The sequence below is a fragment of the Odocoileus virginianus genome, chromosome 15, assembly GCF_023699985.2.
Source record: "Odocoileus virginianus isolate 20LAN1187 ecotype Illinois chromosome 15, Ovbor_1.2, whole genome shotgun sequence".
Taxonomy (NCBI): Eukaryota; Metazoa; Chordata; class Mammalia; order Artiodactyla; family Cervidae; genus Odocoileus; species Odocoileus virginianus.
In genome coordinates this window covers 13,449,237-13,464,423 of record NC_069688.1, presented here as the reverse complement: position 1 = coordinate 13,464,423, position 15,187 = coordinate 13,449,237, and the positions used below count along the sequence as shown (strand labels likewise).

Genomic DNA, 15,187 nt, shown 5'->3' with positions numbered 1-15,187 from the left:
ACGAGATTAGCATTGTAGTTGAGCTGGGTTTCAGAGTAATGATTCAGATCAGAGACTGTGAGAGTTGAGAAGTAAGCTTATTTATAGCAACTAATCTTTGGTATAAACCAGGATGTGCTAATGGTTTTAATTTTGATGTAAAAATCAGTATATTTATTAGCCATTCTGTGTTGGCAGCATTGTCATAATATTGTCCTTTTAAACTTTTAAAGAGATTACAAAATGAAATACTTTGGGGGCTTTTCACTATTTTAAACCAAAATTAAGTGATTTTAGAAAATTCTGATCTGACTTCATGGGTGGTATGCAGTGATATGATACCTCTTTAGACAACTTCCAGAGAATTCCTTTATTGAAACTTAAGTTTTATCATGAAATTTTATATACATGGTGGGAAAATGGGAGACACATATCAATTACATATCAGGAAAAAATGTTTTAATAGTGTTGTTATATAGTGTATTGGCTAGTTCCAGTGGATCTTCATCTCTTACTGCTGACATTATCTCCAGTATTTGACTAAAACAAAACAAAAATAGATGGTTAAATTTCTAAGTAAATATTCTGTTTTAAAGATATTTATCTTTTTTCACATAAATGAAAAGATACTGTTTCAGCATCTTTAGCATAAAAAGCCTAACAGTATGTATTAAAGTTTTCAGCAGTGTTAACAGAAAAGTTTAACTGCTAGGATATTTAAAACAAAGCAATTAGAAATAAATTTCTGGGACAATCTTGCATGTAACTAGAGCCAGGAACCAGGTTCAAGTAAATTATAAAGCCAGCCCATATTATGTGTCCCACAGCTGTGGAACTAACCAGTGAAAATGATGGGCCCTTTTAAATTGGGGGTCATGACACATTAGTGGGTCATGATTAACTTTTAAAAAATTAAAAGTACATTTGCATTTAGTAAGGGAAATAGTGTTCCATTTTTGTTTGGGTTATATTTACATATGCAAATGTGTACCAAGTCACACAGTGTGGTATTGTGGGGATAGCAGTCAAGAGTTTGAAAGCCACTGCTTAGAGAACTAGTTGTAAAGGGCAGCAAGAAACTGCCACATCATCAGCAGGAAGTTAGAACACGGTACTTGGAAGTGCATTGGGGGTCGGGGGGAGAGAGGCGCTTTCTCTTCCTGTAGGTTTTGCCCTGCAACAGAAAGGTGCCCGTCTTTCACTTTCTTTGCGTAGAATGATGGTAATTATCAGCAGTGTTTTCTAGCAATATTGCATGTAGACAGAATATTTCTTATGCATGAATTAGAAAATTCAGTCAAATTAAACATTTAAATATTCTTTGTCTTAAGCTTTTTGTTTCCCTTTATGGGTTTTTAAAATATGAACACCTAGAGGAATCAGAGACAGAGATTAGCAATTAACTGGAACTTTTAAGTTCTGTAATAGTGACAAATGCTTTGTTTAACATGTATTGAATGAAGTGACTCTGAAAATTTTTATCTGACAAAATATGCTAAAAGAAAATCTATTAACATTTAAAGTGACACTAAAGACCCGGTTTTCTCAGCAAATTACAGAGTTTTCTTCTATAGACTGCTTGGAACTGGAAATTAATACATAATACTGAGAAATCAGTATGATTCCTGCCACCAGTCTCCCTTCCAATCTTTTCTCCACATGGATTGATTGATACTAGTTCAATAGCTTTCCTACTTAAAATCCTTTGGGTCCTGATAAAATCTAAACCACAGATGGTGGCACATGGGCTGCACTCTCTGGCCTGTCCTCCCTATCACTGAGCATCCTACTTTCTGCCACACTGCGGTCACTGTTCCCAGCTCTTCCCCAGCCTGCCTTCACTCAAGCTGTGTGTTTATCTCCGTCTGGCCTAACTCCCAGTTCAGCTCAGTAAACAGTTGAAATGTCACTTGAGTTACTTGAGTGCTCTATTTCCCCTCAGGGCAGGCAGCTGCTCTGTCCTGTGTGTTCCTACCCCATAACAGCACTGCTGTCTTGGATTATACTTACTATCTGCTTGTTTGCTCCAGGAGGATCTTTGTCAGGCTTGTTTAATGCCTTACCCAAAGTGCCTGGCACAGTGCACCTACTTATCTGATGGGGTGAGGGTGGGAACGGTCTTGATTCTTTCCTGTGGCCTCAGTAACCTGTATCTCCCATGATACTTGACAAGAGCTCCAGAATGTATTTCATGGAATTTACAGTCTAAAGTGGGGGGAGGGGGAATCTCTATTCAAAAAATTAAAACTGTTAATAGATGCTAATTAGTATTCAGCATTAGACTAGAGGCATGTTTATTTCTGAAATGTAGTTTAAAATTTTTCAGTTTGCAAATGTTGATTTTCCCAAGGAAGTAAAATTCTGTAAAGTTCTGCACTTTTTTCCAGTTGGAAAAAGGAAATCCTTTCTAATATTTGTCCTTTTGTTCAGAGGCTTAAAGAACAGTGTTATTTCTTAAGTTTATTCAAGCTGTGAAATCATTTGTGTCTCCTGCTAAGATTGCTTTTATAATCATCAGCAGGAAACCTGCAAGATAACAGAACTTAAGCCAGGTAAGGTAATTCTATCTATGGAGAGCTTTAAGAGCTTTCCCCCTCCCTAGAAAATGACAAATGACCAGAATCACTTAAAAGTTCTTACTGCTATAGTAAAACCACTTTGGGTTGAGGGTATGGGAAAAAAAAAAAGACAAGCTGATACAAATTCCTCCAAATCACGACATTAAAATGGTCTTTGATAACATCATTTGGATTTCATCTAACTTTAATTCTGTCCCTTGAATTCATTTTGTAAACAGTGTTGGTGATTGACTTTAATATTCTGAAGGCCCTGAAAACAAGATACTTACATTATATGACAGGGTTCATTTCTGTCTTTCAAACAGTGCCCGTTTTCCCACTTCTTTTTGGTAGGAAATGAAGTTTTTATATATTTTGATCCAGCATGTGTACTTTTGACTCCACACCAAGGTGCATCTAAAGGTAAGCAAAGAAAGATTCTCAAAGAGATTTACCTTTTAAAATTATTTTTGTTTTTAGTGAATATTATCAAACTATTATATAACCTATTATATATTTATAATAGGTTTATAATATATATAAACTATTATATATATTATATAATATATATAACTATTATATAAGCCATGATTCAGCTTAAATGGTAAAAGGCAACAGAAAACAGCTTTAAGAAAGTACAAGATGAAATCTTGAACTGTACAAATTCTTTTAAAACTTCTATTCACTCTTTTCCCCCACTAACTATGCTTTTAAAAAATGATCTAAAGCTAAAATAAAATACAGTAGTAACATGAAAACATTTAACACTTTTTTTGCCTCTACTGAATGTAAAACAGTGGCTTTTTTTTTTGGCTGCACAGTGTGGCATGCAGGATCTTAGTTCCCTGACCAGGGATCAAACCCACACCCCCTGCATTGGAAGCATGAAGTCTTAACCACTGGACTGCCAGGGAAGTCCCCAACTGTGCTTTGAATACTGGGATTATTTACTTACCTAACTCTCTAATAAAGAATTAAAATAGTTTACACATTTTACAACCATTAATAATTTTCATGACTTCCCTAAGGAAATATACCTGATTTCTTCAGAATGACTCAGTCTTGACTTTATTTAAAAACTCCATGTGTATAAGAAGAGCCTCGAGTTCAGACTATAGACAGAATTCTTAGCTCTGAGCTTTGTATTCTGAGAGGCAACAGGTTAATTTCTAAAATTCTTAAACCCAATTTGATTTAAATGTTTGCATTACTTTAAAAGTATTGTACAATTAAGCCATTGTATTAAAAAATTCTGAAGTTTTTGAATCCATTCTTGTTTAATAAAATAATCTCCTTAGTTACCACATAGTCTCACACTGCATTTTTAAATGCTTAGGCTTTTAGTCAAGCTTCTAGATTGAAAAAATCACTTGCATGAATATTTTTCTATTACAACTCCCCAAAGACTTTCTGACAAGTATAATTGTTGAGGTTTAAGCATGCTTTTCAAAATAAAATATTTGTTATTACTTTTCTCTAACTCTTGGGGGTATGGTTTAATATGAAAATTAAGTTCTAAAAGCAAACTTACCAGTCTCAATCATTAATTTTTCACTAGGTATTGACTTTAGAACTTCCAAATTAGCCTCAGTTTTCAGTGAGCTTTAAAAAGAAAAGTTACTTATATATAAAAGTGTATTTAATGAATAACTTTTTCATACTATAAACTTGTCTAAAACAGATTGCAAAACTAACCCAAAATCCTGAAGGAAAACTTTGGTTGGCTACAGTGGAAGTGTACTTTAGAAAAGTGTTTGCACATCCTGTCCTTATAGGATCCAGATTAAGATCTGTTCCAAGCAGATCTCACTTCAGGGGATGAAATTTTTTATGTTTATCAGTTGATCATCCAATAACTTTCTGTAACAGTCTATGTTAAACAGTCTTTTAAAGATCTTGCATTGCACCTTCCATTCCTCACCCTCCCAAATCTGGAAGCTTGTAGGATCTTCCACTACTCTATAGACATTCTGAACCTTGGTAACGTGTCCAAGCATGAAACATTTTCATCCATTTAGGCAGCTGGAACCTTCTGATTGAGATTTTCCCCCATGCCTAATTCAGGGAAAACATAGAAAAACAGGACGTTTACTCTTTCATTTTCTCTCTTCCTTTTGGGACTTTCATTAGTCAAGTTTAGGACTCCTGAATTGGTCTCCTAGGTCCCTGCTTCTTTCATACCTCTTTTTCTGGGGGATTAATTTTCATTTTCAGACTCAGATAGACTGGATTATTGGTCCCAATTCTCTCTCCTTTGACAGAATTATGTATCTGCATCTTTGCCATTTCTTGGAAGAAGGAACCTGAATCTGGCCATGGCCTTAAGACTGGCTTTAACCAACCGGATGTGGCCAGAGGCCTGGAGTGCACTTTTATGATTTACAATGGCAATCTCAGGATCTTCTGAGATTAGCATGTGCCAAGTAGCTGTTACCTGGGTGTCTAGGCACCTGGAATGAAAACACAGGGTGAAGATCTGAACCCAACATGTACCCTGTGGCAGAGAGCTCACATTATCAATTAAACCCCACCAGACTCAGACCCATGAGTGTTAAAGTTTAACATAATATGCCAGTGAGTTTTGGGATGGTTTGCTATATAATGCGATGAAGACTAATACTGTCTTTATGTTGCACTTTTTATTTCAAGACCTCATAACTATTTATGGAGTTTCAGATAGATACACAACTAGAATATATAGAACTCTCCGCCTGTATTTATTATCTAGCCCCATCAGTTATCAACTCCTGATTGATCTTGTGCATCCACTTACCCCTACTGTCTCCTATATAAGGAAAGTTGTATGGATTCAACATTTTAACACATCTCTGAGCATAAGGATTTTTTAAAAAACAATACTATTATGTCTAAGAAAAATCCAACTCTTCATCATATCTAGTATTCAAATTGTCATACCTACTTCTTTTGTTTGACCTAGGGTTCAAATGAGGGACAAATATTACAGTTGGTCATCAGTGTTCTAAATTTCTTAACCTATTAACTTCACCTGCATCTTTTTTCCCCCATGAAATATATTGAAGAAAACCAGTTGTTTGCCCTGATAATCTCCCTGTCTTGACTTCATCTGTGCGTTGTCTTTTAACAGGGTCCTGCATCCTCTGCATTTCTTCAAGGAGCTCTAAAGTGCAATCCACAATCTTGATCGGATTTAAGTTGAATTTTATTTTTTTGCAAGAATTTCATAGGTAGTAGTATGAATGATCTTCTGTCCAGAAGCACATATCTAGTTGTCCTTTAAGTCAGATGTGGATGCCCCAGTGCCTAGACTGATTAGTTCATAAGGAGTTGCAAAATGATAATACTATAATTCCATCAGTCTGTCATTTATTAGCTAGAATACCTGTATAAAGAGAAAATTCCTGTCTACTATTAGGTACTCAGTGGTAGAGGTAAATAAAAAAATCTTTTAAATGTGTTGATTACCTAAGCTTGTGGTGCTGTTATTTTTAACACATTAATTTTTCATCTTTTTTAAAAATTAAAGTTTTTAAGTTTTTTTTTATTCTTTAAGAAGCTCTTTTGTATTTTTCCTTAGCATTCTGTTCATATTTTATAGATGAAACATCTCAAATCTTTATAGGATCTCTTTTAAAGTGCTTTTCCCTAAATAGTTTCCTCTAATGTTAATTTTTCTGTTTATCTGGGTCTTTTTCTTTCTGCTGGTTCACCTCACTTATCTGATGGTCCCCTGGTTATGTTTAAGGAAGCCTGGGCTGCCCATGTTGGGTTTCCTCTGCTCGTGTGTAAATAGGACTGTTTTACTGCCAGCTCTCTGAATGGAGATTGTTCCAGGAAGCTCCTTGTGGGACAGGCCAGAACCGGGCGTGATGACCCACAATTTCACTTTAGGGTGCTGCTGCTGCTGTTGTGTCTGAGACTCTGCGACCCCGGGGACTGTAGCCCACCAGGCTCCTCTGTCCATGGGATTTTTCTGGCAAGAATAATGGAGTTGGTTTCCACCCCCTTCTCCAGGGCATCTTCCCAACCCAGGGATCAAACCCTTGTCTCCTGCTTGGCAGCAGGATTCTTTACTACTGAGCCACCTGTAATGTACTATAAAATTAAATAATTAATTTAAAATATGAAACATCTAGAACATTTACTTAAGTCTTAATTCTAGAACAAATAATTTCATGTTTCTATTTTCAAAAATGGAATTTAGTAAAAAAAAAAAGTATATATAATAAAAATAATGAACTAAAACAATGAAGAGGGGAAGGAAGTCTTACTATTCCACAATTTATTTACTGAGCTATACTGGTAGCTGAGAAAAGACACTGGTAAAAAACGCCAAATTAAAAAACTTGGAAGAAATTGAGCCCAGGGACCCAGCATGCTAGTGGACTGCATTGGGTGCCTGAAGTTTAAGTGTATATAAAAGCAGGAAAGTCACCAAGTGAGGAAGAGTATAAAGTTCTCACACTGAGTTACTTTACACCGGCTTCCTAACTTCTCTGTGTCTCCGTTTCTTGGCCTACAGACACAGAAGACGACTGTCATAGTGTGACCTTTCCCTCACAGATGGATATCACTTATGTATATGTATATGCAATGCTGAGAACATATACATGTTTTACAGGGATAAAATGATCTGAAAATAAACTGCATTGCTAGAGAAAGCTAGCTGCTGACGTCAGCAAAAAACTTTTCCATCACTGGAACACAGGATAGCAGTTTATAATTTTCAAGCTTTAATCTGTAATAGTAACATACTATTTCTTACATTTATTACTAAAATGCACAGACCAAGATCAATACAATACACATACACAAATTTTAATAAAACATTTAAATCTTTATCAGCAATTCACTATAAAACAATTTAAGGAATCTGCTTAATATAAAAGTTAAAAGCACTTAAGGACCTACCAACCATTAAACCCTATATAGAGACCCAAGTCCATCAAAGCAGCTGCTGCTTCCTTGGTACCATCAAATGAATGCACCTAAGGACATGAAGGCACAATTTTATTACAATATTTTTTCTTTAAAATCCTAAATAACCTTAATAGGCTAAGTAAAAATATAAATGCAATATGGACATTTGGAATATGGGATTTCAAAGGTGGCCACTACAGTTTTTATTTTCAAATCAAACTGTACAGTTATAGCCTGTTGTCTCCAATGTGATGAAGAAAGGAGGAGATGGTTGCCTAGAATTTCTGTCTACGGCTGTACTGAGGTCTCTGTACCTCTAGGAAGGGGACTGGAGGAGGGAGCCACATTCTAGGCAAGGCATAAGGAAAAGTGGATATGTACATAACTTTAAAATTGTAGATGTTCAATTTTTCTGTTAGAGCATACTTTTTTCCCTAAAAGAGAATTAAGAGACAAACTTTAAGATCTATAAAGAGATTGTAAGAACATCACTAAATTGTAAATTGTTACATAGTCTATATCAGCTCAGCAAGCAAAAAGGATTAAGATGGTCTTTTTCTCCTTCAAAGATAAAGCAAAAATGTTCACACTTGATATATTTGTTATTTGTGTAATCAAAACAATAAGTGAAATGACTCCTTTAAACAAGTGATGTCATGTTAATACAGCATCTGGAGTCTGAACACACTGTGGATAATGTGTTTCTCAAAAATAAAACTTAACACAGCTGCTCAAAAGGGTTGGTTCTACCTCTCAGCATTTCCAGCTGACTAGAGAGAAACAGAGCCTCTGATAGCACCAAGATAATTTGAAATACAACCCTCATAAACCACTGTAGAAAATTATTCTTTATTTGGCAATTTTTTTTAATAAAGGTCAAACAAGTTGGAATTGTTGTTGATGTTAATTTTTTTAAACTACAGCTGGCCCTTTAACAACACAGGCCTGAACTGAGAAGGTCCAATTACATCTGGTTTTTTCCAACAGTAAATACTACTATATGATCCTTTGTTGGTTTAACCTGCAGATGCAGAACTATGTGGGCAACCCGCATACATAGGGCTGACTGTAAGTTACACATGGATATCAGATGCACACAGGGTCAGTGCCCCTAACCACCACCACACTGTTCAAAGGTCAACTGTATTATCCTGGCTGTTTAGTCACTAAGTTGTGTCTGACTCTTTTATAATCAAAATTCTCCCAAGCCAGGCTTCAGCAGGACGTGAACCAAGAATTTCCAGGTGTTCAAGCTAGATTGAGAAAAGGCAGAGGAAGTAGAGATCAAATTGCCAACATCTGCTGAATCACAGAAAAAGCAAGAGTTCCAGAAAACATCTGCTTTATTGACTATGCCAAAGCCTTTGACTGTGGATCACGACAGACTGTGGAAGATTCTTAAAGAGATGGGAATACCAGACCACCTTACCTGCCTCCTGAGAAATCTGTATGCAGGTCAAGAAGCAACAGTTAGAACTGTACATGGAACAACAGACTGGTTCCAAATTGGGAAAGGAGTACATCAAGGCTGTATATTGTCACCCGCTTATTTAATGTATATGCAGAGTACATCATGAGAAACGCAGGGCTGGATGTAGCACAACTGGAATCAAGATTGCTGGGAGAAACATCAATAAACTCAGACATGCAGATGACACCACCCTTATGGCAGAAAATGAAGAACTAAAGAGCCTCTTGATGAAAGTGAAAGCGGAGAGTGAAAAAGCTGGTTTAAAACTCAACATTCAGAAAACTAAGATCATGGCATCCAGTCCCATCACTTCATGGCAAATAGACGGGGAAACAGTGACAGGCTTTATTTTGGGGGGCTCCAAAATCAGTGCAGGTGGTGACTGCAGCCATGAAATTAAGACACTTACTCCTTGGAAGAAAAGCTATGACAAACCTAGACAGCATATTCAAAAACAGAGATATTACTTTGTTGACAAAGGTCCATCTAGTCAAAGCTATCATTTTTCAAATAGTCGTGGATGGATGTGAAAGTTGGACCATAAAGAAAACTGAGCACTAAACTGTGGTGTTGGAGAAGACTCTAGAGAATCCCTTGGACTACAAGGAGATCAAACCAGTCAATCCTAAAGGAAATCAGTCCTGAATATTCATTGGGAGGACTGATGTTGAAGCGGAAACTCTGAAACTCCAATACTTTGGCCACCTGATGCGAAGAACTGACTCATTGGAAAAGACGATGCTGGGAAAGATTAAAGGCAGAAGGAGAAGGGGACAATAGAGGATGAGATGGCTGAATGGCATCACCAACTCAATGGACATGAATCTGAGCAAGCTCTGGGAGTTGGTGAGGACAGGGAACCTGGTGTGCGGCAGTCCATGGGGTTACAAAGGGGTGAACACAACTGAGTGAGTGAACTGACCGACTGAAAGGACAGATGAAAATGTGCCCGATGATAACATCACAGTAGTGTAGAAAACGTGCATATCACTAGTAGTATGAATTAGGAAGCAGAGGCTGAAATCTTGAGAAAATATACACAAAACTATCAAAGCAATGTAATGTGGGCATACAGTATGTGCTTCTTACCAGCTCCACCTTTTTGGCACAGTGTAACTATGGGATTTCATACACCTGGATCACAGCTTTGCTACAGATTGGTGAGTCTCCCTTAAAATTACATGTGAAAATTGTACATGTGAGCATTTTTCTGAGGCAATTTTCAAAAGAGTCTATGATTCAAAAAAAAAACAAAACAAAAATCACTGCTATGGATATCCAAGCTAAGTGTTAGATAATTATTTATGGAATTGAATGACCACAGCTCACAGAAGCAAACTACAGAAATGACAATGTGTCTCTAATCAGAGTGACAAAACAAATACAGTTACAGGAAATTAGTGAAGAGCTGAAAACAGTGCTTAAATTTATATTTTGCTCAAAATTTAAATGGAAAAACATTGAAGAATGGCTGAGGGAAGAAGCAGAGAAAAAGATCATGCAGAATGTTACAAGGTGTAGAACTAAATTCATGGGATTTTTTTGTGAACAGAATTCTTGTACTCTGAACAAAGTAAATGCAACTAAAACAGTGTGGTTTATATTTATACCTTATCTGGTCCATAGATTCAACAGTAAACTTATATGCCCTCAATTAATTTAAGAGAGAGCAGAACCTTAGTAACTTTATTGCTGACATCTAAATTACTTTATAGTGGCCAACCTTAATAGCCAAAGCACTTTTGTGCATCATTTATTAAAAGTAATTTCTATACTTACCACTCCACCTACACACCGATCTCTATTTCTTCTCATTATGTCTGTGAATTTAAAACAGAAACACCTTTTAGCAAATAGCTTGATTTCTGCAAATTCTTATATGAGATATTAGCTTTAGCTCACCCAAAAATTCAGCATGTGAGTTCCGACAATGAAGAAACATGGGTAATTTTGTTTGTTCTGACAGTTCAAACTGTTTTTCAAAATACCTGCATAATGCAAAAAAAATTTTTTCCTAAGAATTTTATTTTAGCATGAGAAAGATAATTGTCAAATGATTTTTAAGTTAAAGGACTTTTATTCTCTAGAAATTATAGAACAGAAATAGTGAATTCAGGCATTTAAGATACATCAGACCTAGCCAAAGGCTTTTATAAAGACTTCCTAAAAGGTTGCTTGATTTTCTGGGATTACAAAATTATTTTCAGAAATGTCTGTTAGTTTTTCCATTATAACTGCCAGGTAATTAAGTAGTTCTTTACTATCTCATTGCTGGAAGTAAAGAGCTATAAAGTTTAAGTTTACAGTGATGGGGACTGTTTCCCCATATAATTACTTTTAACTAGCTTTCTGACTAAATCCCAACAAATGAAGTGGACACCCTCCTAATACCCATGGATCCTTTCCCCAAAGCATGTGTTGGTGGCAGAAGAGACACGGCCAGCCCCTTGTCCCCAAAGCTGGCTGACCACCTCCAGGGGGAATCAACTCATTCCAGGGAGAAGCCAGGCATTATACTCAGTGTTTTTCATGTGCTGTTATACAAGAAGTTACTGCCACTAAGCAAAAAGGATTCACTTAAAGAACTAAACGCAGAGGATTTATTAAACAAATAAGCACAAAAACTGAAATACTCTTTCAGAAAAATGAAAACTACATGACAAAGTGGCAGTCCTGAATATTTTAGAGTACTTTATAAAAAGGTTTTTCAAGTGCCTCATACCATTATCTCATCTGATTCTCAAAATAACCCTAGAATAGGAAAGAGCTGATGTCAGAGGGGGTATAAGACCTTGTCTAAGATCACAACACACAATGAAGAACCCCAGGGTTGGCAGAAGGAAAGAAATCTTAAACATTAGGGCAGAAATAAATGCAAAAGAAACCAGAGACCACAGAAAAAATCAACAAAGCTAAAAGCTGGTTTTTTGAAAAGATAAATAAAATTGACAAACTGTAAGCCAGACTCATCAAGAAACAAAGGGAGAAGAACCAAATCAACAAAATTAGAAATGAAAATGGAGAGATCACAACAGACAACACTGAAATACAAAGGATCATAAGAGACTACTACCAGCAGCTCTATGCCAATAAAATGGACAACTTGGAAGAAATGGACAAATTCCTAGAAAAGTATAACTTTCCAAAACTGAACCAGGAAGAAATAGAAGATCTTAAAAGACCCATCACAAGAATGGAAATCAAAACTGTAATCAGAAATCTTCCAGCAAACAAAAGCCCAGGACCAGATGGCTTCACAGCTGAATTCTACCAAAAATTTAGAGAAGAGCTAACACCTATCTTACTCAAACTCTTCCAGAAAACTGCAGAAGAAGGTAAACTTCCAAACTCATTCTAAGAGGCCACCATCACCCTAATTCCAAAACCAGACAAAGATGCCACAAAAAATAATACAGGCCAATATCACTGATGAACATAGATGCAAAAATCCTTAACAAAATTCTAGCAAACAGAATCCAACAACATATTAAAAAAATCATGCATCATGACCAAGTGGACTTTATCCCAGGAATGCAAGGATTCTTTAATATCCGCAAATCAATCAATGTAATACACCACATTAACAAATTGAAAGATAAAAACCATATGATTATCTCAATAGATGCAGAAAAAGCCTTTGACAAAATTCAACATCCATTTATGATAAAAACTCTCCAGAAAGCAGGAATAGAAGGAACATACCTCAACATAATAAAAGCTATATATGACAAACCCACAGCAAATATTATCCTCAATGGTGAAAAACTGAAAGCATTTCCCCTAAAGTCAGGAACAAAACAAGGGCGTCCACTCTCACCACTACTATTCAACATAGTTTTGGAAGTGTTGGCCACAGCAATCAGGGCAGAAAAAGAAGTAAAAGGAATCCAGATAGGAAAAGAAGTAAAACTCTCACTGTTTGCAGATGACATGATCCTCTACACAGAAAACCCTAAAAACTCTACCAGAAAATTACTAGAGCTAATCAATGAATATAGTAAAGTTGCAGGATATAAAATTAACACACAGAAATCCCTTGCATTCCTATACACTAACAATGAGAAAACAGAAAGAGAAATTAAGGAAACAATACCATTCACCATTGCAACAAAAAGAATAAAATACTTAGGAGTATATCTACCAAAAGAAACAAAAGACTTATACATAGAAAACTATAAATCACTGATGAAAGAAATCAAAGAGGACACAAACAGATGGAGAAATATACTGTGTTCATGGATTGGAAGAATCAATATTGTCAAAATGGCTATACTACCCAAAGCAATCTATAGATTCAATGCAATCCCTATCAAGCTACCAATGGTATTTTTCACAGAACTAGAACAAATAATTTCACAATTTGTATGGAAATACAAAAAACCTCGAATAGCCAAAGCAATCTTGAGAAAGAAGAATGGAACTGGAGGAATCAACCTGCCTGACTTCAGGCTCTACTACAAAGCCACAGTCATCAAGACAGTATGGTACTGGCACAAAGACAGAAACACAGATCAGTGGAACAAAATAGAAAGCCCAGAGATAAGTCCATGCACCTATGGATACCTTGTCTTTGATAAATGAGGCAAGAATATACAATGGGAAAAAAAACAACCTCTTTAGCAAGTGGTGCTGGGAAAACTGGTCAACCACTTGTGAAAGAATGAAACTAGAACACTTTCTAACACCATACACAAAAATAAACTCAAAATGGATTAAAGATCTAAATGTAAGACCAGAAACTATAAAACTCCTAGAGGAGAACATAGGCAAAACACTCTCCGACATAAATCACAGCAAGATCCTCTATGACCCACCTTCCAGAATACTGGAAATAAAAGCAAAAATAAACAAATGGGACCTAATGAAACTTAAAAGCTTTTGCACAACAAAGGAAACTATAAGCAAGGTGAAAAGACAGCCTTCAGAATGGGAGAAAATAATAGCAAACCTAGATGCCCATCAGCAGACAAATGGATAAGAAAGCTGTGGTACATATACACCATGGAATATTACTCAGCCATTAAAAAGAATTCATTTGAATCAGTTCTAATGAGATGGATGAAACTGAAGCCCATTATACAGAGTGAAGTAAGCCAGAAAGATAAACACCAATACAGTATACTAACGCATATATACGGAATTTAGAAAGATGGTAATGATAACCCTATATGCAAGCCAGAAAAAGAGACACAGATGTATAGAACAGACTTTTGGACTCTATGGGAGAAGGTGAGGGTGGGATGATCTGAGAGAATAGCATTGAAACATGTATATTATCAAGTGTGAAACAGATCGCCAGCCCAGGTTGGATGCATGAGACAAGTGCTCAGGGCTGGTGCACTGGGAAGACCCAGAGGGATGGGATGGGGAGGGAAGTGGGAGGGGGGATCGGGATGGGGAACACATGTAAATCCATGGCTGATTCATGTCAATGTATGGCAAAAACCACTACAATATTGTAAAGTAATTAGCCTCCAACTAATAAAAATAAAGGAAAAAAGTTAAAAAAAAGGTAACATTGAACTTCATATATCAATAAAGTGTGATAATATAAAATCTACCTTTTATGAATGAAAAAAAAAAAAAATCACAACACACAAGAGGCTTTCAAGAAGCCTCTTCCTGTTCCCAGCAAATAATGACAACATCACAGGACATGACAGGGTGGAAGTTCATGTTTCCTTTCATTTCAGTGGTGTTCCCTATTTCATTAATGGTCATGCAATTTAAGCTAAACCAGGAGTTACAGACAAGGGTTTAGTTTTTATTAAGGTGTTTGGAGGAAGTTTTTCTGTTTAACTTAAATCGCCTTTGCTGTGTTTTCCTATATCTGATCTGGAAATGCCAGACAACTATTTTCCTAGAGCACCTCCTTTGTAAAACTCTTGAAAGTGTTCAATTTAAAAATCAGAAATAGAAATGTACTTCTCAAAGAAACAGCCATCCCAAAGTTGGTGGTCTATGTATTATCCATCATTTGTTTGTTTGTTTGTTTCAGATTCTCCTGGACTAGAGTAAGTAAAAATACTTTCAGTTAATTAGCATGGTGCTGAAACTTCACAGTGTAGAAAATATAAACAAACACTTGGAAGAAAAAAAATTTTAATAATTACTACTAGTCATTACTTCCATAACCTCTAAAGTAATTCAAATGTCAGCAGTTAAGTATTCTCCAGTCATTATGTAAACTTTTCTCTGCTTCTGGCTACACACAGCCACACAACCAAAACACAGAGTTACACATTCTAATGATCACCTTGGAAATAAGCCTTCCTATCAC

The 15,187-nt window shown here is 36.1% G+C and overlaps 1 protein-coding gene across 6 annotated transcripts in view; it reads right to left on the bottom strand.

Moving 5' to 3' along the window:
* Nucleotides 1-334: 334 nt before the first annotated feature.
* TATDN1 (TatD DNase domain containing 1) overlaps nucleotides 335-15,187 on the bottom strand; it is a 31,960-nt gene continuing 17,107 nt past the window's right edge. For 4 of the 6 annotated variants that reach the window (XM_020899988.2, XM_070477038.1, XM_020899993.2 and 1 more), the window contains 6 exons: nucleotides 10,810-10,895; nucleotides 10,687-10,727; nucleotides 7,428-7,504; nucleotides 4,069-4,139; nucleotides 2,828-2,954; nucleotides 335-519 (listed from right to left, as the gene is read on the bottom strand). In XM_020899988.2, the coding sequence (XP_020755647.2) occupies nucleotides 417-519; nucleotides 2,828-2,954; nucleotides 4,069-4,139; nucleotides 7,428-7,504; nucleotides 10,687-10,727; nucleotides 10,810-10,895 (505 nt within the window). In that variant the 3' untranslated portion in view covers nucleotides 335-416. Of the gene's footprint in view, nucleotides 520-2,827; nucleotides 2,955-4,068; nucleotides 4,140-7,427; nucleotides 7,505-10,686; nucleotides 10,728-10,809; nucleotides 10,896-15,187 lie in introns of those variants that run through there. The other 2 variants (XM_020899989.2, XM_070477039.1) reach the window with 2 other exon arrangements.